Below are 24,718 nucleotides of genomic sequence, written 5' to 3'. Positions count from 1 at the left end.
GTGTCTATACCTAATCAACTTCCTTAAAGCGGTGTCCTTTGTTTACGAGTTTGTTAGTTTATGTTTTTTCTCTGAGGTGAAACAGGAAGGCTAGAAAGTACGAACCATCTGCTATCCCTGCCGTTCACCCACACAGCCAGACTCCAGGTGACACACCTAGAACACAGCTCTGCGCCTGTCTCTTCTGCTAACCAGCAGCCTTCGGTGATTCCCCAAGTCAACTAAGTCTCACCTCTGTGCATTAGATGCCCCAGCAGGCTTGAAAGGGAATGAGTGGGGCCCAGACCCTAGCCTATTTTTCATGATATTAGTCTTTGGTGGAGTCTTATGTCTGGTTGGTCTTCAGGGGACTCCTGTGTCTCGTGGGTCTTGGAGGAGGCTATGTCTCATTGGTCTTGGTGGAGGCCCGTGTCTCATTGGTCTTGGTGGAGGCCCGTGTCTCCTTGGTCTTGGTGGAGGCCCGTGTCTCACTGGTCTTGGTGGAGGCCCATGTCTCATTGGTCTTGGTGGAGACCCATGTCTCATTGGTCTTGGTGGAGGCCCATGTCTCATTGGTCTTGGTGGAGGACCGTGTCTCATTGGTCTTGGTGGAGGCCCGTGTCTCATTGGTCTTTTTGGAGGCCCGTGTCTCCTTGGTCTTGGTGGAGGCCCGTGTCTCACTGGTCTTGGTGGAGGCCCATGTCTCATTGGTCTTGGTGGAGACCCATGTCTCATTGGTCTTGGTGGAGGCCCGTGTCTCACTGGTCTTGGTGGAGGACCGTGTCTCATTGGTCTTGGTGGAGGCCCGTGTCTCATTGGTCTTTTTGGAGGCCCGTGTCTCCTTGGTCTTGGTGGAGGCCCATGTCTCATTGGTCTTTTTGGAGGCCTGTGTCTCCTTGGTCTTGTTGGAGGCCCATGTCTCATTGGTCTTGGTGGAGGCCTGTGTCTCATTGGACTCGGTAGAGGCCTGCATTGGGACTTCTTAAAATGTCACCAGAAGACCCTAATGCGAAGCTTAATTTTAGACCCACAGGTCTGTGGCCTTGTTCCTCAGTGTGGTCTCAGACAAGCAGCATAGACATCACCTGGGGCTTTGTTATTAATATAGTCTGAACTCCACCCGAGACCTACTAAGTCCAGACTTAAGTTTTATCAGATGCCATCCAGGTGGTATAGACACAAATTAATGTGTGAGAAGCCCAAACTGTTTGGTCCCCTTGCACTGGTTTCCTGGGGCTGCCCTAACAAAGTAGCACAAACTGGGTGGTTTACACAAAAGAAATTTATCATCTCACAGTTCTGCAGGCCAGAAGTACAAGATCAAGGTGTCAGCAGGGTTGGTTCCTTCTGAGGGCTGTGAGGGAAAGATCTGTCTGTCCTTGCCTTGGAGATGACTATCTTCTCCTTGTGTCTCTTCACATCATCTTCCTTCTGTGCATGTCTCTGTGTCTAAATGTCCCCTTCTTATAAAGACATCAGTCATATTTGATCAGGTCTCACCTTAAAGACCTCATCTTAACTTCCTTCCATCTTGTAAAGACCCTATCTCCAAATACAGGCACATTCTGAGCTACTGGGGTTAGGATTTCAACATATGAAGTTGAGGGGACACAATTCAGCTCATAACGTCCATCATAGGACCTGATACACCTGATAAACTCACGTACTCATCTTGTAAGACCTAGATCAAAAGTCATTCCTCTTTGACCTCCAGCCTTCCAAGTACAATTAACCCATCCCATTCTCTCTTGTTTCAGGACCTCTGGAACCTTTCTGCAGTTACTGATTTTCTATAGCCCTTTAAGCCTTCAGCAGATCAAGGACAGTGCTGGGTCTTACCTAACTTTTATCCTTTCTACCTGGCACATGGTAGATGCTCTATCACAGACTACATTGGTTATAAAAGGAATGACATACTTTAAGAATCAAAACTTAAAATTGTCATTCAAAAAAATCCCTAATTTTTAAACCAGTTGCTGAGCAGAGAGATAGAGTTGTAAATGGTAGAGACACAAAGGATATTTCAATGGCTTTTACTCTCTGCTATCCAGTAACTCCAGGCTATTTTCTCTGGAATTACCTGCCCAGAAAAGGCTGAGATCCAATGGAAAATGCCAGAGGAGATGAAGGAGCCCCTCCCAGCCTGACCTCCTGTTTCTCCTTATCTGCTTGCACACCTCACCCTGCCCTGCTCTCATACCTGCTTCACTCTCCAAAATCCTGATGACAGGTTGTCATTCCAGCCTCCAGTTATTTTTTAACAAGCAGCTGCCGCAGCCCTCTCGTGAAAGCTCCTTGACATCACAGGGCTGGGAAAACAACAACTGTGTCCTGAGTAAAGCAAGATGTCCTTGCTCCCCAAGCCCCAGGCAGGCCAGCTGGAGTGCACATCTGCTGGGCGTGGCGACCTCCTTCCAAGGACTGGTGTATTTTAGAGGCTGGTTCCCTTTGAAATTCATGGGCACAGGGGTTTTCCTTGGGGTCTAAGGCAAGTCATCTTGAAATTTTTTAATGGCAAAGTCTAGATTAGTTCACATTTCAACCCCAAACCCAAATCAGTTCCTTTTACTACCTGTGATCTCTCCCCTTCTCCCCTGCAGACAAAAGAATGCATGACCCAATGTACCAACAGATAGGGCGCCTGTTTATTTCTAACAGATGCATTTTTAAAAGTTAGAGTAACAGGAAAATAAAGTTTAAAGGAAAAACTGGAGCTAGTGTTGAATGGATTAATAGCTGGCAGGTGGCTGGGTGTGTGTGAGAGCAGATAAACACGGAGGTGGAACCAAGATAACTGAACTGCAGTCTGGCCAGGATGCAATCAGCTGATAATACAACACTGCTGTAAGCTTGTTCTGAGCTGTGCAGTCCGCCTCCATTCTCCCTTCTTTCCCCAAAGGTAAAAATTCCCAGTATAAAGATATGCTTTGACTTTCCCCTGAGAGTTGGTTACTCACCTCTCACAATGTTCTGGAAAAAAGGTTGAGTGTGCTAGGTGGCTTCACACACGGTCCATTCGTAGAGAGCGTGAGGACATAGAAATTACCTTCTCTTGACCTTGAGGTTTTTAGGACAGGGCTCTCCTTCCAAACCCATATTTCTATGTCTTTCCTCCCTCTCTCTCCTCCTTTTCCCAGCTGGTATTACATGACGTACTCTGCTTTCTAGATCTGAAAATACGTGAAAAGCTTGGGCTAAGAGAAGCTGGTGGCATTTATAAATGCTTGCAGAAGTCCATCCTCTAATGTCACCAAAGAGAACAAGCATTTGGAGAAGGAAAGAGAAACAGGCAGTACATGAACATAAACTCATTTGCAGTTTAAAAAAAATTAGATTTACTCATCGCTCTATTATAAACTAAGAGAATTTTCTCCCAATTCATCTTTGTCACAAAGAGAGTTATTTTAGGGGTCATTGTAAGGAAGAATGTTGCTTTTTTTCTGTATCCAAAAATGCTACAAATATATCTTCTGTTCTGGGGGCAAAAAAAGCAATAACGCTCCCTCTTTTCTATGAGGAAAAGGCAGCTTCTTATTTTTATGTTAAAGAGTTGTCAAGACGGTTATATTTTTCATAGCATTAAAAGTTATTTTTTTTTATTCTGCTTAATTGTTCATTGAGATTTGAAAACCAAATCTGCTTCCTTGCCAAATACCTTTGTAACATGTACATTTCACACTGGCTTTTATTATAGTAGGTTTTCTCATGGAATCTCGCATTCTGGCGTCTGCTTTGTTATGATATTATAACAATAATTAACATTTAGCACTTACTGTATAGCCAGCCTTTGATCCATATTTTTAACAAAATGTAATAACAATGCTGTTTCATGCAGCATCTTTCATCCCAGGGCCCAGAGTAGCTGGTAGCATCGTATTATAACTGGAGATGGTTGTATTCACTCTTGAAACCCTCCCAACGCCCCCGTGGGGTCTGTACTCAGCAGGCATCTTCCCTAAGGGAAGAGAAGGGAAGAAAGGTCAAGTGAACAGCCAACTGCAGTGCTGGGGCCGCAGAGCCAGGAATAGAATCTGGTCCATTTGCCTCCTTGGTCAGAGGTTCCAAAGCTTCAAGGCACCTGTTTTTAAATAAAGGAGATGGATGAGGAGATAGAAGCAAAAGTTGCCAAGCTTATTATGACGGGGATTTGGATTTATCCTGAAAGTCATGCTATGTCTTCTGAAATGAATCCCTAGAAACAAAACTCTGATTAGATTATGCAATGCCTGTTCGGCAAACATTCATGAGCACTGCTTTTTGCCCCATGCTAGGTCTCTACTATGTCTCCTTGCTTTAGCAACAGGTTAGAAGGAGGCATATGAATGACTTCAAGAATTATAATTTTCGGTCTCTCTAATCAGGGCCATCAACAGACACCAAGAGGCATCACTCACACTCACCACTCAGTCGAGGGGATGGCCTTTTGCCCAAGGCTACCCTCGGAACAGTTAACCTATCTCTTCTGCTTTTCTCCTGTAAGTCCCAACTCTTAACTCCTAGCATCCTTACAGGAAAAGAAGCATGTCACCATGTTAAATTTTGTGGGGGTAATCAGTCATGATGACCAAACAAAAGAAGCCAATTGTCACTCTTAAATTCAGAAGCATGAACATGGCCATTATAGTTAATTAATTATAGTTAATTACTACATCATGGATATGGAAAATTCTTCATCCTATCTTGGCTTCACTCCGATTTATAAAATCTCAGGTAAATGTCAAGGTGTAGGTCTAGGTCAGAAACTGGCAGGAAATGAGGCAGGCAAAGTGTCTGCCACAAACAAGAGACTCTAAGTTATGTCTGGAGTGAATCACAGTAGGAGCTACAGAATGGCAGGGCATGGCAAGTGGTCCCAATGTGAATGGAATAATGCCCAGAACCATCACAGGTAATCCACGTGGACACAAGGCTTGACGTGCTCAATCGGGTAAAAGTCCAACAGCCCCATGAGGTGGGGCTCATCTCCATTTATGTCCTTATCTCCATGTCCTTATCTCCATTTACGGCTGAAGAAACCGAGGTTGACAGAGCTTAAGTTGCCCCAAATCACAGAGCCAGGAAGGCAGGAGTGAAAGCCATCCGACTAGACGTGCACTTGGAGTCATGAATTTCTTCAGCCTCTGTTGAAATACCTCTAGCTGCCAAAAAGGGGTCTAAGTCTGATTAATAATAGTGGTGATTAGTTATCATAACAGCATGGAGTTAGCAGACACTTATGTTAGCCACGTGCCAGGGACTGTTCCAAACTCTTTACATCCATCAACTAGTCTTACAGCAACCCTATGAGGCCTAATTTTTATTTTATCCCCATTTAATGGTTGAAGAAACTAAGTCCGGGCTAATGAAGCCAGTGAGTGTTTTCACTAATGGATCTACTTGCATAAAACCATCTGCCGTGCCCCTCTTCCCTTTTATCAACAAGAGAGGGGACGTGAAGACAATTTTGGTTTGTATGATCTGATTCCCCAACAGTGGCAGCACCAAAGAAGAGAGACCTGTGTCCATTCTTGCCAATTATTTTTTGTCCCTTCCAAGCACATGAAACGCCACAAAATGCACCACTCTCTGATCCCTCATGGCACCCCTGCTTCCATCTCCACTAAAATAAGAACAAACACTTTTAGAAAATGAGTGATTCAATCAAGTGCATTCCAGGCCAGTCCGTAAAGAAAACATCCAATTCAATTTTAAAACGAATTTAGTCCAGATCTACATTTTTACCAATACCATATGCATCTTGCTGGACCTTCATTTGAGCTGACTCTCATTCCACATGTAAATAAAAATAATAGCGCCCATCAGAACAGATCTCTGAAAAGGAGACTTCTTCATAACAAAACACGTAGCAGAAAAATATGTTTGGCTGTGCTCCAATGCCCCAGAGTTGATGTGGGCAGGAGAATCCTGCCTCAGTATAAACCCCTCAGCAAAGTTATTATCCCTACGCAGCCCAGCAGCCATTCTACACTGCAAAGGAGCGACCACAGCACTGAGAAACCCAAGTGGAATTTCATTTCTTGTAACTGGGGGTAGAAAGCTCAGAGAAGTTATAAATACTTTCACTTACAGAGAGCTATCAAATGGAGCCTCGGCACGTTGACGCCAGCTTGGGTGGCTGAGTTGAATCCCGTCTCATCTTAAAAAGAATTTTTTGCCATTTGGATAAATTTGAAAATGATGCCAAGTAGACTGATTTAAGTCATTATAACTTGTCCCCATGGGGTGGCATGCTCACGGTCGCCGACAGCGTATCTGTCCCTGGAATAGTTTTTATGGAAAGGGTCTTCATACTCATTGCCTTTCTAGAAAAGGAACTCATACAATGAAGTGTTTGATACAAAAAGTTTACTATAGGTCTTCCCTGGTGGCGCAGTGGTTGAGAGTCTGCCTGCCGATGCAGGGGACGCGGGTTCGTGTCCCGGTCCGGGAAGATCCCACATGCCGCGGAACGGCTGGGCCCGTGAGCCATGGCCGCTGAGCCTGCGCGTCCGGAGCCTGTGCTCCGCAACGGGAGAGGCCACGACAGTGAGATGCCCGCCCGCGTACAGCAAAAAAAAAAAAAAAAAGTTTACTCTAAAAGCGATGGAGGAAATCATGGATTGTCAAAATAAGAAACATGGATTCTGAAACTCAGGTGATGTTGAGAGTTCTGGGAGCACATTGATGATTCAATCCCGTAAATCATATGCGGAAATGTAGGTGGTGTCCCAGAACGAGGAGTCCTGATCAAATGAAGCATCTGAGCATCATGAGTTCACAGCTAAGAAAACTACATGCTGGCTTCAGAAAGGTGTGAAGATTCTGTCCCCAAAACACACAGCAGCTAGGGTTCCTGCATACTGAGCCAGTAGCACTTTCTCTGGAACTTTCCACGGCTGCCCCTCACTGGGTGGTAGGAGTGAAATGACCATATTGTTTCTCCGGCTGCCGAAAAATTCTGGGGAAAAAAAATGCTCCATCTGAAGCATGTGTTTCTTGTGATTTGAATCTGTCCTTCCACAGTCATGCTTCTCTAAACGTCCTGTGGGCATCAGGTACAAACGGAGACGGCAAATGCTAGCAAGAAGAAGAAATAACAGAAAAAAAAGAGAAAGGGGGTGCTGCTCAGGGATTCAGACACAGTAGAATCTACTTGGAAATCAAGCAGTCCCTCTCCTGTGCTATGCAGCTGCTTCCCACTAGCTATCTATTTTACATTTGGTGGTGTATATATGTCCACGCTACTCTCTCACTTAGGCCCAGCTTACCCTTCCCCTTCCCCGTGTCCTCAAGTCCATTCTCTACATCTGTGTCTTTATTCCTGCCCTGCCCTTAGGTTCATCAGAACCATTTCTTTTTTTTTTAGATTCTATATATATGTGTTAGCATACGGTATTTGTTTTTCTCTTTCAGAGTGGTGGTCTAAAGAGGGTGGGAGGGAGACGCAAGAGGGAGGGGATATGGGGATATACGTCTGCATAAAGGTGATTCAATTTGTTATACAGCAGAAACTAACACAACGCTGTAAAGCAATTATACTCCAATAAAGCTGTTAAAAAAAAAAAAGTCTCTCTCCTAGTTCATAATTCTAAAGAAAAAAAAAATCTGATTTTGACCTCAAGTGGGCAACATTATTTGTTCAGATAAAACATTTAATCAAAATTATTAAAAGCTAAATATTAGAATAAGAGTAAATTGGTATGACAGTCCCTAGGTCCATCCACGTCTTAAGTCAGAAAGAGAAAAACAAGCATTGTATAATATCGCTTATATGTGGAATCTAGAAAAATGATACAGATGAACTTATTTGCAAAGCAGAAATAGAGACACAGATGTAGAGAACGGATGTATGGATACTAGTGGGGGAAGGGGGGTGGGATGAACTGGGCGATTGGGATTGACATATATACACTACTATGCATAAAATATCAATAGATAACTAATGAGCACCTACTGTATAGCACAGGGAACTCTACTCAATGCTCTGTGAGACCTGAATGGGAAGGAAATCCAAAAAGAGCAGATTATGTATGTATACGTATAGCTGAGTCACTCTGCTGTACGGCAGAGACGAACGCAACATTGTAAAGCAACTACACTCCAATTAAAATTAATTTTAAAAAAGAGTAAATTGGTTACACGACCTGGGAAGCTATGTTCGACTGAAAATGTCCTAGTCTGTAAAAAACTGGCATTTACCGTCTTCAATAGCTTCCCAGTCTCCCTCTGTCTACAGATCCTGCAAACCCACGCTGTCCAGAGGGCTTGGTCAGCATCCTTTAGACGGGCACCTGCCTGGCAGGGCAGCTCCCTCATCAAGGCCCACGTTTGCAAGATTGCCTCTTCTTTTGAGAAGCCACAACCTGAAAATTAGGAAATAGCTCGGTATTTTGACTATCAAGGATGCTGAGCAAATTCCGTGACCCCGACGTGAGATTTGGGGACGGGCAAGAAATCAGAGATTCCACTCTTCCTCTCCGTGCAGGTGGCAGAGTCGGAGAAGGGGTGCTGGATGGAACCAGGAAAGAAGGAGCCTCTCCTAGCTTGTCAGCACAAGACCCATTAATTTGAAAATTAAGGTAAAAACATGATTGGCTGTTTCTCTTAGCACAGTGGAGAGAGAACCGGGAAGAATTATTTTGCAGAATGATAAACTTCCCTATCTAGTGCCTAACCCTGGGGAGATCCAGAAAAGTATGAATTTTGATTCCAACAATAATGAACCGGTAAGTGATACAGCTTTGGCTGTATAATGACTGTATTAATTTGCCAGCTCTGATGTTAAACCCAGAGGCCCTGAAGAGATAGGACTTTATCTAAGCAACAATTATCATGCTGAATATGCTGTTTAGAAAGAGCCCCATGGTTCTGCTCGGCTATCATGGGCATAGCTTTTATTCCTTGGGCAAATTTATAAATTCTCATAGAAAATTTAATAAAGGTGGTGTCACCTGAAGGAAAATAGGGTTGTCATTTACAAACAAATGCCAATTTCCATTTTAGGTTTAGACCTCAAACTCGAAAAGACAGCGAGAGGGAGAAACTGTTCATGTATTCTGACCTACGCTTATTTCCCCGATTTAGGAAAAATGACTTTTTCTGTGATAAAGAGATGGAATTTTTACCTCTGCTTGGCACTGCGTCAGCAGGGTAGACCCTTATCTGTTAATTTGTCAGTGAGATTATTTTTTTTTCAATGGCACTTTTCCTCCTCACGGTGAGAAAAAGCGCTTTCAAGTTTAATTTGACTGTGGAAAGGCGGTAAAGGACAAAATTGAACTTTATGCCAAGGATTTTATCACTCCATTTGCCAGGCTTAAAGCAGTCCGTGCAGGCAGCCCTCTTAGGATTTTCTATAACTACTGGAGGAAAAGACTACCTGACCCGCACAGGGGTTGGCCTTATCAGCAGCTGAATTGCAGACTAACAGTATAATTATTCTCTATTGGACTGGGGAAAATCCCAGGACATTCTGGAGGGAGGTTGTATTATATTCAGGACTTGCCTCTATAAAGGGATTTTAGGGCACTGAGTGCAGAGGAATGCTGCTCAGGGAGTGTTTGAAGGCTGTGCATTATTTGTGCTGTCAGCTCTGAGCAGCCCATGCTCAGGCTTACATCCAGGGATGCAGTGCTTCCCCAGGTCTGGTCCACACCTGCCTGTGTGCCCAGAAAAGAGCCGGATGCTGAGCGCTGCTCCAACGAGCCCCGAGAAAAGAAGGCCAAGACCAAACTGCTCTCAGGTTGCCAGGAGGTGCTGGCAGGGAGAGATAGAAGTTTCTAGACTTTTTGGTCCTGCCCCAGTCTCTTCCTCCAGAATCTAATTAGGCATCAGGAACAGTAAGTAGTTGCGTCTCCCATCCCTGTGGCAGGGCACCCTCTCCCGCTGACCTGCAACCAAGAAGGCTTGGGGGGGTGGGTACCCTGCCGTCTCCACCACCCCCGGCAGACTCCCTAGAAGACAAGTCCAACCTGACAGCCTCATGCTAATTGTGCAACCGACCTTAGGCTCCGTGCTGTCATTTCTTAATCCTCCGTTTTCCAATCTGAAGATAGGGGTCATTACAGTGTCTGCTGTCCAGGTTTGTTTAGAGGTATAAATGGTTTAATCCCCAGAAACACTCCCAAAGGGCCGTTGAAAGGATCAAAATGTGATAACAGTAAAAATGATTGCATATATTTGAAAGCACTTCCCAAATGTCTTTGACCGTAACCGTCAGGAAAGCAGACATATTTGTTCATGGTTTAGAATGGTGGTGACACTAGCTCTACAGGCTCTCCTGGATCAATGAGAGAGCTACTTTTAAACAGGATCCCATCCCTAAAGTGCCAGGGGCCCAGAGACTCAACAAACGCAGATAGATTTCCCTCCCCTTCTTCCTGCTTTGTACTCAGCTCATCTCTGCAAAAGAATCTTCTCACAGTGTCCCTTTCCTCCTTGACTACCTTCAAACCTTCAGCTACACACAGGGATCTAAAGGAATTCCCTCTCAAAGGTTCATCCCAAGCCACCTTGAGATCCTCTTGAAAGGGCACACTCAAAGTCATTGCAAAGAGCACTTCAAAGAATAAACCCAGAAAGTATCTTCAAAGGAAAGGATCCCTTTTGTTGCCTGAAAAGTTGTTCTTGACATGGGCTAACAGCACTTTTATATCAATGATCACCGTGACCCCATCCAATCCTAGGAGGCAGGTACATTTTGTTGATGGTGGAAAACTGAAGACAAAGAGATTAAGTGACCTGCCAGCACTCAACAAAGGCGTTTTGTAAACTGGAAGCAAAGTCATCTGGGCACAAAGCCCTCCATAGAAGGGGAGAGTGAACCCTGGGGATGTCAGCTAGTTGCTCTCTCCTCAAAGGTGAAAACAACAAAGCCCATCTGTTTGGAAAATCTCCAGCATAAAAAGATGCGGGGCGGGGTGGGGGTGGGAGCCCTTGGAAGTTCTTGAGACAAATGGGTCATAGAGTCGATAAGAAAAAACTAAGAGTAACATCTGGGCACTTCTGGACTGTCTTCCAGCTCCATGCTTTGGGACCCCCATGGGTGGCAGAAAACACCATAAACTGGGAATTCACATCAGATTCCTCTGACCTTTCTTGACTCCAGTCTATGAAGTGCACTATTTACAGAACAGTCTTCCCTAAGCAAAAGCTCCTTCCTTCTCTCCATAGAGACATGCCCAGCTCCCTGCTGCCTGGGAAATCCCCCAAAGGCGTGAAATGAACGTAGGACCCTCCTTTAGTCCATCTCCCAGCTGCCCCAGCTCTAGGGTCTGCAGCACTAGTGCAGCAAGGCTACGCTTCTCACTGCCTCACCCAAATTCTTTCCATCTCTCGGCAACTGGGCAGACTCTGCCTCCTCCAAAGAGCCTCTCCTGATCATTCCTGCCCAATCTCCACTCCCCCAATTCTAAACTCACTCATTTAATGCTTAAATATTGATATCCCTCTGTTTGGCGGTCTTGGTGATGGGAGGAGTATTTATATCCTTCCTAAAGGTTTCTTGTGTGGTATTTGATACAGATTCCAGCTTTTTAACTTGTCGACCAAATGCCTGCACACGAATACCAGTACGTCTTTTCTCTGGACACCTGGGTGGAGAAGTTGTGGTCAAAAGGACCAGGGTGAATATAGAGTCAGGGCTCAGCATCGCCGCCACGCTGGAGCTCCCCGCAAGGACTGCAGAGCGTCCTCTGCTGTGAGGGCCTGGACCCGGCCAGAGACAGCTTTCTCTGCTGGCTGGCTGCTGTCCCACCACTGATGAGCTTCTGCCTGGTTACTGACAGACTGTCAGAAGCACATGGAAGTCACCAAGGTGTGACCATTGCACCAGCTAAACACTGTAATGGGACTCAACCATTCGCTGCACTGATTTGGTGGCCCACAGGCATGCTCCTTTGTCTTCTGGAAGGATGTGATTCAGGAAACTGGTATCCCCTAGTGACAAAGTAATGAAGTGTCTTTATTATTGGCATTTGTTTTCCAGCCATAAACTTGCCTTTCTGAAGTCCCTTAGGTACACATTAGCACACGTTTTTTTCCGTTAAATTGTACGACAATGGTCTGCTGGAGGATTACCATCCTTAATGTCATAGCTCAGGACACCAGCCCTCAGAGGGTGAGGGACCAGTCCACAATTACACAGCCCAAGGTCTGAGGCCCGTATGGCAATCTTTCCTTGAAGAGCCTGGAAGAAACTGAGAATGTTGACTTCTCCCCGGTGTGTGAAGTCGGCACTTTATTTCAGAGCCCTTTTACAAATAGCTGGAGGATTCAGCAGAGGCTGCTTTAAAAAAATGTTTTATTCTCTTATTGGAGGAGAATAGGGTCAAGAAGAGCCTCCAAGGGCAGTAGGGAAGCAACGGGACAGAAATTTCAAGTCCCGTCTACTTTTTCTGTGATTTAGAGAAAGGTACTAAAGCCCACTGATAGAGTGGAATCAACAGGTGTTTGCCCCCTTCTTGTCTGGTACAGGATCAATAAGACAGTATTTGAGGACATTCAGTTTGGAATTAGGGGCCAGCAGGGGAAGGAGATGGGAGGAAGAAAGAGATGAACTGGCCCTACTACTGCCCTATTACTTTCTTACCTAATTATTTGGCCAAACTAAGCTATTGTCCATCCCCTCCTCCTGACACGCAGGCACAGCACACATTCTCTCAAGCGTGTTCCATATTCTCCAATATTGGTGCCATTGTATGCACCATTCCTTCTGTTTGGAATGTCCTTGACCTCCCCTTTCCCACCTAAGTCCTACCCACCCTGCATAGCCTGTATTTCCTACTTATTAAAAAATATGCCCTTCAGCATTTGACAGAGTTCTCACAGATAGTAAACGTCCAGTTAATGCTAATTGAATTTCACTTGTTGGTAAGATACCTAGAAGGCAACTCAGCCCCAGAGTAAGGCACCCAGACTGCACTACACTTAGTGTGTATGGCGACAGCCAAACATGCCTCTCCCACGTTCATGCCTTCTTCCCAGGACAGTCTGGATCCAACACCTAATCAACGCCAGACCCTGCCAGTGGCTGCAACTCAGGACTTTTCTGAAGGGCCAGCCCAGGTCCACTGCCCTCCAGGAGCTCAGTTGAACCTTCCCTGGGCCCCCATCCAGATCTACTTCTCTCTCTGCCCCATCCTGCTTTCATCCCTTCCTTTCTGCAGGCCTTAATCCCATGAGGTCTTGCTAATCAATGTCCTGCAAGGACAACGTAGGAGCATTGTTCAAACAAGAAGACGGCACATGCGTTGCTTTATCAAGCAGGGTAACCGCGCTACTCCTCCCACCCGACATGGGCTGCACTGTCTCCCTGGATTCCCCTCCCTCCCTCTGAGTACAGCCCTGCTCAGGGAGGAGAGCTCTGTATCTATTCACGGTGCAGGCTGGTGGTTGGTTATCTAGATGGGCCAAAGGCTTCCTGCCCGCAAATGCCTCTCGTGGACCTGAGCCCAGGGCTGATTCCCACCATTGTAATCAGCTCCTGCAGAGTGTGGATGGTCGGGAAGGATACACCCACACAGGAAAAGGAGAGACACACTGGAAAGGGGCCTTGGAGGAGAAGATGTGGAAAGGGCGTTTGTGGAGCCCCCAGCTGGAGGAAAGCCCAGAATTTAAATTTCTGTTCCTGCCGCTATTCAGAGTTTGGGTAGCACTTTTAATTACAGCAATGCAACAAGAAATGAACGCCCATAGGGCATCATTACTGGTTCCATTTTTAACATCCTGAGAGGCGGGCATGGACGGTTCCGGCGGTGCCAGTAAGTGGGATCCAAGCTTTCCCTGTCTTCAGATTTCCAACCTACTGCCCATTACTTTGGCCAGTCTTGTTGCTTCCAGTCACAATGGAGGACCAAGCTGGCCTTGATTAACACCTGCGCCCATTCCTAGGCTGGCACGTGGTCATGAAGCTGAAGAATTGGGGTGCCGGGCAGGGACTTCTGCTTCCCTAGAAAAGAAGGGGTTACCATAATAGGATATTTCAACAGTCCCTCCGGATCTAAGATTTTATAGCCAGACAGACATGGGTCTGACGTCCCCGCACTCTTTTTCTCTAGAAGGATCTAATCACAAAGATTGAGAAGACAGCTGGATACTTAAGAAGCTCAGGGTGGTCTAGGGTCCAGCCACCTACCCAAGGTCTGTCACAGTATCATAAGCTGTGCTACCACTCGTCCTAAATACATAAGTCAAAGTCCGAGTTTAAAACTGTTCTTCCCATCCAGTTGAAGGAAGTCGGGAGGATGATTTATGTCACCACAGGTCATCTAGTTTACGACAATGACCGACCGCTCTCCCCATCACATTTTGGGTTTTGCCTTTGCTTAATTGAGTTTGGCAGTTGGCATGCAACCTTTAAAAAATTGTACTGAAATGTAAACCTTGCAAAAAAGAAAAGATTATTTGATGAATTTAACCTAAGTGCCAACCAAAGCGCAAATGTTCCCTATGGACCTGTTACAACGCCGGAGGTTCCCTCTGGATTGCTGGAGAATAAGCGAAGGAACACAGCACAACATTTACCAGCTAAGCAAGTGTAGTCTAATATGTACAGAATGTTTGTCCAGAGTCACATCTGTGTCCTGTGACCACCAAAGCCTGGAACTGGTTACGATTAATGAGTAAATAAAAGCAAAAACCACTGAATGTGTAAGATACAAACAGTGGCCGGCCAGGAACACTATTCTATCCTTCAGAAGCACAGAACAAAACAAGAATCTGAGGCCACTCTGCCTTTGCTGGGTGCTCGGTTGCCTTACAGGAAAGAAAAATATAACCAGAATATGACGCCGTCAGCAGCTGACTTCAGGTGCCATCTGCATGGATTCCTGGCACTATTAATTTGCAATTAACACGGGCCGTATGTTTTATTCCCTGCAACTCGCTGTCTGAAGTCTGAGGGAGGGGGGTTGGCGGAAGGGAACATGCAGGTGGGTGGTGAGTCTTCTCAGAAACAGATAATTCTGCTTTTCGATCCTGAATCATTGATATGTAAGCCGCTCTCTCAGACTAATAAAAGGTCACTGTTGAAGGGAAATGGAATATTTCCATCATGTCATTGTGTGAAGCAACTCCTCCAGCATGTGGTAGTACATTACAGAGATGAGCCTTGTGCCACGAGGCAGGCTGGCAGTCTTTATTTACATCAGACTCAATCCATTTTGAAATTCCAACGTGCTGGGCAAACTCCTAAATTCTTGAAATGGGCAGAGGGGAGCAAAATCTGCTAAAAGTCTGTGGGCACTAGAATAGAGCAAAGAGAAAGAGCTCTAGATTTGGTCGTCCCTGGCTTCTGATCTGGGGGTCTGCCCCCAAAGCTGTGTGACCTATGGCAAGTTACTTAACCTCTCTGTGCCTCAATTTCCTTATTCATGAAATATTTTTTTTAAGGCTCATTGTAAGGATAATTATTAAATGAGATAATTGTGAAGTGTCTGGCACAAAAGTTGGGTACTTTGCTAGATACTTATTTGGTGTCTCAAAGTATTTCAGCCAATTATCAAGCAGCCACTTTTTGGTAAGAACAATGCTATTTGTACCCAATTTACTGAAAAAGAAGTGAAAGTCCAAGTAGCTTTCTCACACTGCTACACTGCCCATGGAAAATCTTGGTTGATCAAAAATGGAGAGTGACTTTCCTTGGCCAACTCTCTAGGACAAGTTATTTCAAAATCAAAAGACAGCGGTAATTCCCATGGTGAAAGTCCGTAGATCAGAAGGGCTCATTGACTTACCTTGTTCTCAAAGAGAACAAAACGACGTTGGGGTGACCAGATTATGTAGTGAATCCAGCTGATGGGTGACATAGAAGTAACAGATTGAAAGAAACTGACATTTACTGGTTTAACCTTTAATAATATACATAGCAACAGACATCTGCTAGAGTTGATTGAAGGCAGATGTCTAGCAAAACAGTTAATCAATAGTGGGCTAGAAAATTGGAGCCTCTTCCAGAGCAGCAACCAGAGTTATTTAATAAAGCCAAAATAAATAATAAACCAACAAAAAGCCTAGGTACTCATCACATATTCTCTCACTGCCTTGTAGCCATGTCAGCAGATAAGCAGGAACTCTATAGGTTTAAACGAAAAGTCTCCATGACACTCAGGAAAATACAACTTCCTCTAAAGCTGGTAAAGAAATGCAGGTGCTTCTGCATCATCCAGAAACTCTGCCACTTACAGAAAGAGCATTTCATGGTCGCTGGAGGCCAGGACACAGCTCCCTTGAACACCCGCTCCCGGGCCAAGACCTAGGGGCATGACTCATCCAGAGGGAACAAGGCAATTTTCTATGGGGAAGACGTGTCTCCACCGCAGATGTTAGCCAAGTTCTGCTTAATTAAGTAAAGTTCTGTGAGCCTGAACACGTACTAGCAAATGCTTTCAGTTCTCCTTTAAAAACTGTGGGGAAGGGCTTCCCTGGTGGCGCAGTGGTTGAGGGTCCGCCTGCCGATGCGGGGGACGCGGGTTCGTGCCCCGGTCTGGGAGGATCCCACATGCCGCGGAGCGGCTGGGCCCGTGAGCCATGGCCGCTGAGCCTGCGCGTCCGGAGCCTGTCCTCCGCAGCGGGAGAGGCCACGACAGTGAGAGGCCCGCGTAACGCATAAAAAAAAAAAAAAAAAAAACTGTGGGGAAAAGAAGATAGACGTGGGGCAGGGATTGTACACTCACAACCTGCTTGACTGGAAGGCAGTTGATGAATTTCAATGATTTGCACAAAGATAATTGATCAGGAATTTACCGTTAACTTTATACAAGGATTTCACACTTCACACAAAGGTCAATGTAACTCAAGATGTGCTTATTGATCATCCACGTGTCTAAGAAGATTCTAAAAAAAATGTTTGGAGCTAGCAAGTGGGAAGGTAGGAAGTTGTTATAGAAGGAAATGGACAAAAATGTCAATGAAAGCATTCCTTCCCTGATAAGCTTTCAATTTTATATGAGAATCCGCCATGGCAACCGTTATAAAGGTAAAATAAATACGGGCTAGGGAAAAGCTTAAGACACTTTCTGTAGACAGGTAGAGGAAGAAACAATTAATTCTCACTGGAAAAAAAATTGGAGTGGCTTCACAGAGACCAGATTATAAATAATGCTTCTAAGAACACGTCCGTGATTTACACTAGCACGTGATTGTAAACACATAAATTGCATACAACTTTTTCAGGCACAACTTAACTGCTTAAAACAAAATATAGGTTTACCAGGTGTTACAGATTTTGAATTATGTTCTGCCAGAAGATATGTGGGAGTCCTAGCCCCTAGTAGGGACTCAGAATGTGACCTTTGGAAATAGGGTCTTTATAGATGTCATCAAGTTAAAATGAGGTCATTAGGGTGGGCTCCAATGTAGTATGACTATGTCTTTATAAAAAGGGGAAATCTGGACAGGTAGAGGTGCACAGAGGGAAGACTGTGAAAAGACACAGGGAGAACCCCATGGGGAGAGGAAGGCAGAGATCAGGATGATGCTTCTACAAGCCAAGGATCACCAAAGATTGCATGCAAACCACCAGAAGGCATGGGAACAGCCTGGAACAGATTCTCCCTCACATCCTTCAGAAGCACCAACCCCACCTACACACTGATCGCAGACTTCCAGCCTCCAGAACTGTGAAACCATGTATTTCTGTACTTTAAGACACTCATTCTGTGGCACTTTGTTATGACGGTCTAGAACACCAGCGCACCAGCTTTGCCACTTCAGAAGACGTCCTCCTAGGGCCTAGGGTCTAGACCCATATTCTCCAAAGATGCACATGGAGACTCATTGAGGTCGAGGAAGAAAGCTCTAGGACTCCTTCGAATCTCATTATTTTAAGACTTCTATTTTGGCCTATATTTTAAAAGCATTATATATTAGCACAATGATATAGCATATAAGTTATAAATAAACTATTATACGCATATAGGATCCTTTGTTCAAAAATAATTTTCTAGTAGTGATACACAATTTAAACAATATACAGCTGTTAAGACTGATCAAAGTCTGGATAATCACAGAGAGAAAAGGAAATCTCTTATTCCCCTAAATTTCTCATGGGTAAAATACAGTCCCAAAAGGCAAAGTGATGTGGCTTTAACTACCATGAAATGATAGTAATGATACTGTGATGATAGCAGTCATCAGAAGACTGACCTTCACAGCAGTTTATAGTTTCTGAGTGTGTTTCTGTGACTCAAGGAAGATGAGGAATAACTCTTGTCAAGGGTTTTCTTTTCTCATCTAAATGTGAGGAGTCCAGGGCTGTAGACTCACACTGCACTGCTTCAAGAGCCACATGTTTCCATTTCTCCCCCATGCCTTCCAAACAGCCAGCACCTAGCAGTCGTTGAACAAATCTGGGGGCCTTTTGTTGAATAAAAGCCCTATTTTTAGCCACCGCTTCCTTTCTTTGGTTTGGTCTCACTGCCCATTTAGAAGGATCACTTCCACCACCCACCTGTCCAGATCCAGACCCTAATTATACCAACAAATGAAGGCCGCATCTCCTGACTGGGATTTCCATGAACCTCTCTGAACCCACTGTCTGGGACCCAAAATTTAGCATTTAATGATGACCTGGATAAACTACAACTGAATGTGTCATGTGGATCTAGCCCACTCTCCGCTAGGTCACAATTGTGCCCCTTGAGGCCATGGACAATGCTTTACACTTCCTGGAGCCCCAAAGTGCTTGGCCCTGTGATGAGCTAAGGTTAACCTCGTTGATCAAGGTGAGTGCCCATGGGAACACCAGACTATTTCTCTTCAGGTGTAGAAGGAGCTCAGACTTTGGTGTCAGATTGAGCTAGATTCCAACTGTGAGTCCGACACTAATTTCATGACCTTGAGGAAGATGTTCAACTTTTCTGAGCCTCAGTTTCCTTACCTGTACAATGGGTATAACAGCATCACACCCCTCAGTCATGAGAGGATTAATGAGCTCACGCATAAAAGCCTGTCTGGTTCACAGTACCTGTTCAATCAATGTCCAATACATACTTTTGACTCTATTTCCAATTCCATTACTTATTCTCATCCCATCTATCCAGTGTTTCTTTCCCACTAGTCAACGTTCATTTTCTACACACGTCATTATTTAGGACACTATGGTGTCACATTATGGAAGTACACTTTTTTAAAAAAAAGAAGGAATCAGTGTTTGAATGTTACTGTGTTCTTTCTCCTGGCTCCTTTCCAATTTAATGATGGCACTGCTGACAGAAACAAAAGATCTGTGTGTCACCCAGCATGATTATAACATCTTTGTCCATTATGCCTCCAGATTATTGAGGGAGAGTTGGTTCAACTCATATTGGGTACTCGGAGATGACTGGGTTCATGTCTGTCTTCTCAGAGCCTTTTAATACAGGGGAGTACATTAGAAGTCAGCAATACCGGGAAGATCAATTCAACACGATCTATCCAAGTCAATGGCAGGGCCGGGCAATGACGGTGGGCAGAGCAGAAGACAGAAGAGAGGAAATAGGAGCTCTGGTCCCAGCCACAAAGAAGCCAAGACAACATTAATATCTGAGTCATCACTTTCCTTCTGGGACCATCAGTTTCCTTGTTGTAATAGTGGGGCTCCAGGCTCTCTAAGAAAACTAGTGAAAAGTCTAAGTTCTTGTGTGCTTTTCCTGATTCACCCATGATTCTCTGGCCATGGACCTTAGGCCTGTGGTTCAGTTACAGGCAAGCTGAGCTGTGTTTCCAGAGGCTGCTGTATACAAAAGTGGCCACACTGCCTATTTCCCTACTCAGATGGTTTCTACCCCTACCATTAACATCCTGGGACTCATGACTGAGTGTGGAAGGAGTGGAGGGTGTACCCTTCGTTTTCAGATCATTATGTCAATGTAATCACTTTCTGTAAAATCCCATTGCAAACTGGAGTATATTGAATGTCCCCTTAAAGAGGCTGCCTTCACAAATGTCCTGCGAATTTAACATAAACAGAACAAAATTGGGTGTTTTTTCAACACTGTTTTGGGCCAGTTCATTATTTCAGAACATAAGCAAACTGAATTAGCTCCGAAAGATATAAATAAAAAGTCTTAGATCAGACAACCGAACAGATAGTGAGTATATACTCTAAGCTATGCCAGGGAATCAAAAATATGAATCAGGCATAACTGAAGCTTATCGTAAAGAGAAAGTGAAGCGACAGACTTCAAGGTGCTTTAGCAGAGTATTCACCAAATTAGAGTGTTCAACACCTCATCCCTGTTCTTTCCTCCCCTTGGGAACTAGATGGGCTACAACTCAACATTTCTTCCTCAGCTGGTGTTCTTCTGTGGTGTGAACCCTGTGCTAGGAGAGACAAAGGAAGAAAAGGCACAGTGGGGGCCAAGAGACCTCAGATAGCCAGAGGGACACCATGGGGTTCGAGTGAGGAACATTGAAAGCTGAGGACGCAAACAAAGTCAACCGGAGCTCTGCTTTGCTCTCATTTCCCCTTTGGGGCATCACCAACAGCTCCTGCTGACTTCCTAAGCCTGTGTCGGGCTGGGGGCTGGCTGGGGAGGAAGAACCCTCCACATTGCAGGGCTGCCAGGACTCACAACATTCTGAACATAGACAGCAGCCCACTAGGCAGCCCAGAAGGGTTCAGGAGCGATTTGAACAAACCTCTGATTGAGGGAAGCCGTCCAGAGCACACACACCGTTGGGCAGCCCCCAGAAAGGGCTCCTGCTGGCCCCGGTGTCACTGTGGTTGTCACAACACCCTGACACCTCTCCCTCTGCACCCCCAGGCTTCACCCCTTTATACTGTGAGAGACCATGGAGGAGAAAACAATTGTTCGGGGAAGATTGAAAACACCCCTCTAGCTTCTGGCCAGAGCATTTGCATTTTTGGAAGAGGTTCTTATTTCTTTTTAAGGCTCAGAGTGAGAAGCTTTTAGAAAAGCTAAAAATATCTGTTAAAGAAGAGAAAGAAAGAAAAAAAGAAAACAACCCATCCAGCTTTCCCTTCTTTTTGAGTAAAAGTCTCAGGACCCACGGAGGAGCAGAGTCAGCTTTCCCACCCTCTTCTCTGCAGGCACAGGTCAGGGAAAAAAGTCATCAGGGCCCGGGTCTTCCAGAAACAAAGGTACACAGAGATAAAGATAAAAGAAACCCAAGATCACAGTATGTAATCATAGCAGTTGAGAGCTGAAAATGGTCTGTAGAGTTAACACTAATGCCTCATTTTACAACTAAGGAGACTAAGACAGAGGCAGATGAAACAGCTTGCTGGGAACTACAGCACCGAGTCCCAGCAGCTGAGACAAGAGCCCAGAGGGAGCCCCTCGGCTGCCCCGGGTGTCCGCAGACCCCTCCCCACCAGCACCCCACTTTTACCTACACCCCAGAAATGACTCTTGGGAATCTGGCCCATCCACTGCCCATTCGGGGACACCTGGCTCAGGGTGGGCTGAGATTCCTCCAGCTGCCCCGGCAAGCAACCATGACTCTGCAGTCTGGGGCCCGGCTTCCGGAACTCACTGAAACACCAACATGCTCCAAGGGAGTTTCCACCAAGGACGTGCAGTCTCAATAAGAGAGTCACTGACTCACTCAGGAATAGAAGAATTTCATTCTCAGTGGACTTTAGCACTAGGAGGCCATGCCCTCCATTCAAGAGAAGAGAAACAGGCTCGAAGGGGCCACGATTTGTCCAGCAGCATCTGAGGTCAGCACAGGGCTGGACAGCACTGCTTTCACCACGCTGCCGGTCCCGCTTTCCCTTTGTTTTTTCCATGCAGTCTTTCAACCAGCACCATTGATTGAGTTCCTATTATGCTCCTGGCACAGAGGATACAACACTGAGCAAGTTGAATAAGATGGATGAGATTCCTGCTACGGGGACCTTACGTCCCACTGACCACTCCCCACCCCGACCGACCCCATACGGCCCGCATCTTCCCATTCTCTCCATTTTATAGATGAAAAAAGAGAGGCTTAAGGAAATTACCTAACCTGCAGCTGTTACTTCAGGAATCCCTATTTATGTTAAAAAACAAAAAGCTAAAAGTCTAAAAACTAGTTTATACGGGAAGGGAATTTCACCCTCGTATGTCTGCTGGAAGCTGTATCTCCAGGATGAGGTGGCCAGACTTACCAAATCCAGGAAACCATTTACATTTGAATTTTAGATAAATAAAAAATTTTTAATGTAAGTATATCTCAAATATTGCATGGGACACACTTATACTGAAATATTATGTTGTCTATCTGGAATCCAGAGTTAACTGACCCTCTGCATTTTTTGTGTCTGCCCTATTCTAGTAAATCATCACATCCCAAACTGAAGACTAGAGCCGTCTTATGTTATTAGGAGCAAATTCCTAGGTAGTGCCTGCGAATTATTCCATTAGATTTGGCTCTTGTGCTCAGTTTTCCTGCAAGAGTCACTTATGCAACAGGACTAACTGGCAGAAGGTCCCCCATGTAAAAGATAAAGACAGATGAGTTTTCTAGACCTCCAGAAAATGGCTCTTCCTAACTGCCTAACAGTAAGTCTATCTGTCCAGCCTGGCACTGCACCGGAGAGTTTTCAGTGCATTTTAGAGGCTGTGATGTCTTGGTTCTCATAACCACCACATAGGAGAAAAGGGCTTGGTATTACCCAGTTTGCAGGCAGACAAGACAAGCACTCACAGTGGTAATTACCGAAGGTCCCGTGGCAAAGGTCAGGGTTGGGAGCCACATAATTCAGCCTCTATGCTGCTGTGTCCTCAGTGCTGCTATGGTGGAGGTTTATTCTTAGCTTTCAATCTCTCATATCTAAAGTCTGCAATTTAAAATGCCAGCGAATGAGTGGTGAGCTGAATAATTAAAATCATCCTCTTTTATAAAATCACAGCCTATGGAAAGGCAGGTCTTCAGAAAGCTGGGATCCTGGCCCTGCATTCAGCTGGCCTCACTCAGGAAGGTGAGGAGGGAGGCGGACCAAGGAGTCCCCAGCCAGGTTTCCATGTGTGTGCTTTGGACTAAAGGTTTGTATCCCCCAAATTCATGTTGAAGCCTCACCCCAAAAGCGATGGTATTAGGAGGCAGGGTTTGTTAGGTCATGAGAGTGGAGCCCCCATGAATGGGATCTGTGCCCCTATAAAGAGGGCCCAGAGAGCTCTCTTGCCCTTCCCACCAGGGGAAGACACAGCAAGAAGAAGCCCTCTGTGAACCAGGAAGCAAGCTCTCACCAGACTCCGAATCTGTGGGAGCCTTGATCTCGGACTTCCAGCCTCAGAACAGTGAGAAATGAACGCTGTGTAAGCCACTTGGTGTTTTTGTTGTCGCAGCCCTGAGCTGACTGAGGCAGACGCCCCTTATCCACCTTCTGCATGAGGGCTCCGTCTTTGGTTGCCGTCCTTGCGGGTCTGTTCCTTCTTGCCCCGTCCTCAGAAACAGGAGCGAGCAGCTGCCCACCCCCTGCTGAGCATAACAGCTCCACACTTTTGCATCAGGCAGTCGTTTAAAGTCCCTCCACCTCGTGACCTTCTGAAGCATCCAAGTGAGGTACTAGCCACCTGTCACACTGCCGACACCAAGAGGAATGCACAAGAATGAGAGATACGTGAAGAAGTCCCCTTCCTGTTCTCCAACCTCATCACAAGCACTAATCACCTTCAGTGCTGACAAAAAATCACTTCTCTATTGTTTAAGGGCTTAACGGTTCTTAACAGCTCTAAAGTCTTACGTTCCCAGAACTTAACAGTGACTAACTCCACACTTGTTAGCCTGCCTCCCCATCTTGTCCCATAAGGAAAGGTCAGGAGAGACCGAGCAATGGGGTTAGTTCCCCATAAAGAGACTCCAGAGAGCTCTCTTGTTCTTTCCACCAGGTGAAGACACAGTTGCTGCTCTGAGGGCACAGCGTCGGAGGCAACCTCTCAGAGGCCACATTGCAGTCCACTGTGCCACACACTGGCCCCCGGGCGGACCAGGTAGGAAGAGCCAGTAGTCACTCCCAGGACACCCTGTGACCCCAGCTGGTAAGCAGAGGCCAAGCTGGCAGATCCCCCTCCCCTGCCCACCGAAACACAGCCTCACGTCCAACAGACGCATCTGGAACCTCAAACTTAGGAAGAAATAAAGAGGAAAGGCAAGGGAAAAGTTATTATTTGTGTCAATAACCCATGGACCCATCCCTTCGGTGTCACGACTTATCCTACACAAGTCCTTCAAGGCAGGCCTAGTGCATGGCCTGTACACACACAAAGACACACAGACACACACAGAGCCAACTTAATCTCTGTATCATTGGCTGCCACTGGTTTCCTAAGAACCTTACCAGGGCACGTCCCGACTTCAACAAGGACCTGCTAATGGTTTTACATTTCTCCCCAGTATTAGAGGCCATTCTTGTGATTCTTATCTTCTAATGAAATCAATAACTTCAGGAGACAGCCAGAGATAGTGCAGAGGCAATGCCGGAGCCAAGGGCACTGCAGGCTTGTCTGCTAAGCCGTAAATAATCATCCTGAAATGATGATCAAACCTTGACTTTTGCTTAGAAAAATGAAGTTGTGGGTCCCCTGGCAAAAGAAAATTTCTTCCCATTTTACTTGAAAACAAAAGAATAATGCACCTCATATAGTTGTGATTTTGCTAACATTGAAAACTCCATCTCTCACTGAAAACTCTATTCACTTGCCTTTTAGGAGCCTGTACTAGCAGCTCGTAGCGTTTCATCTTTCCGCCCCTGTGTAAAGTGTGTTTCTAGCAATAAACCCCCCAGGTGAGTGCTTGCTTTAGTTACCACACACTTTTGCCTTGATCTTTAAAA

General features: G+C 45.5%; 1 protein-coding gene across 1 annotated transcript; it reads right to left on the bottom strand.

Annotated features, from left to right (window-relative positions):
• Nucleotides 1–379: 379 nt before the first annotated feature.
• On the bottom strand, nucleotides 380–952 carry LOC136133634 (processed variable antigen-like). Its single transcript, XM_065890865.1, has one exon. It carries the CDS (start codon nucleotides 950–952, stop codon nucleotides 380–382), a length of 573 nt encoding a protein of 190 aa, XP_065746937.1.
• Nucleotides 953–24,718: the final 23,766 nt, after the last annotated feature.

This window comes from Phocoena phocoena, chromosome 14 (genome assembly GCF_963924675.1).
Source record: "Phocoena phocoena chromosome 14, mPhoPho1.1, whole genome shotgun sequence".
Taxonomy (NCBI): Eukaryota; Metazoa; Chordata; class Mammalia; order Artiodactyla; family Phocoenidae; genus Phocoena; species Phocoena phocoena.
This window is presented reverse-complemented; position numbering and strand designations above follow the sequence as displayed.

Bases quoted from the DNA above. Each gene is read 5' to 3' on its own strand.
- LOC136133634 (XM_065890865.1), bottom strand. From the start codon at position 952: ATGCAGGCCTCTACCGAGTCCAATGAGACACAGGCCTCCACCAAGACC.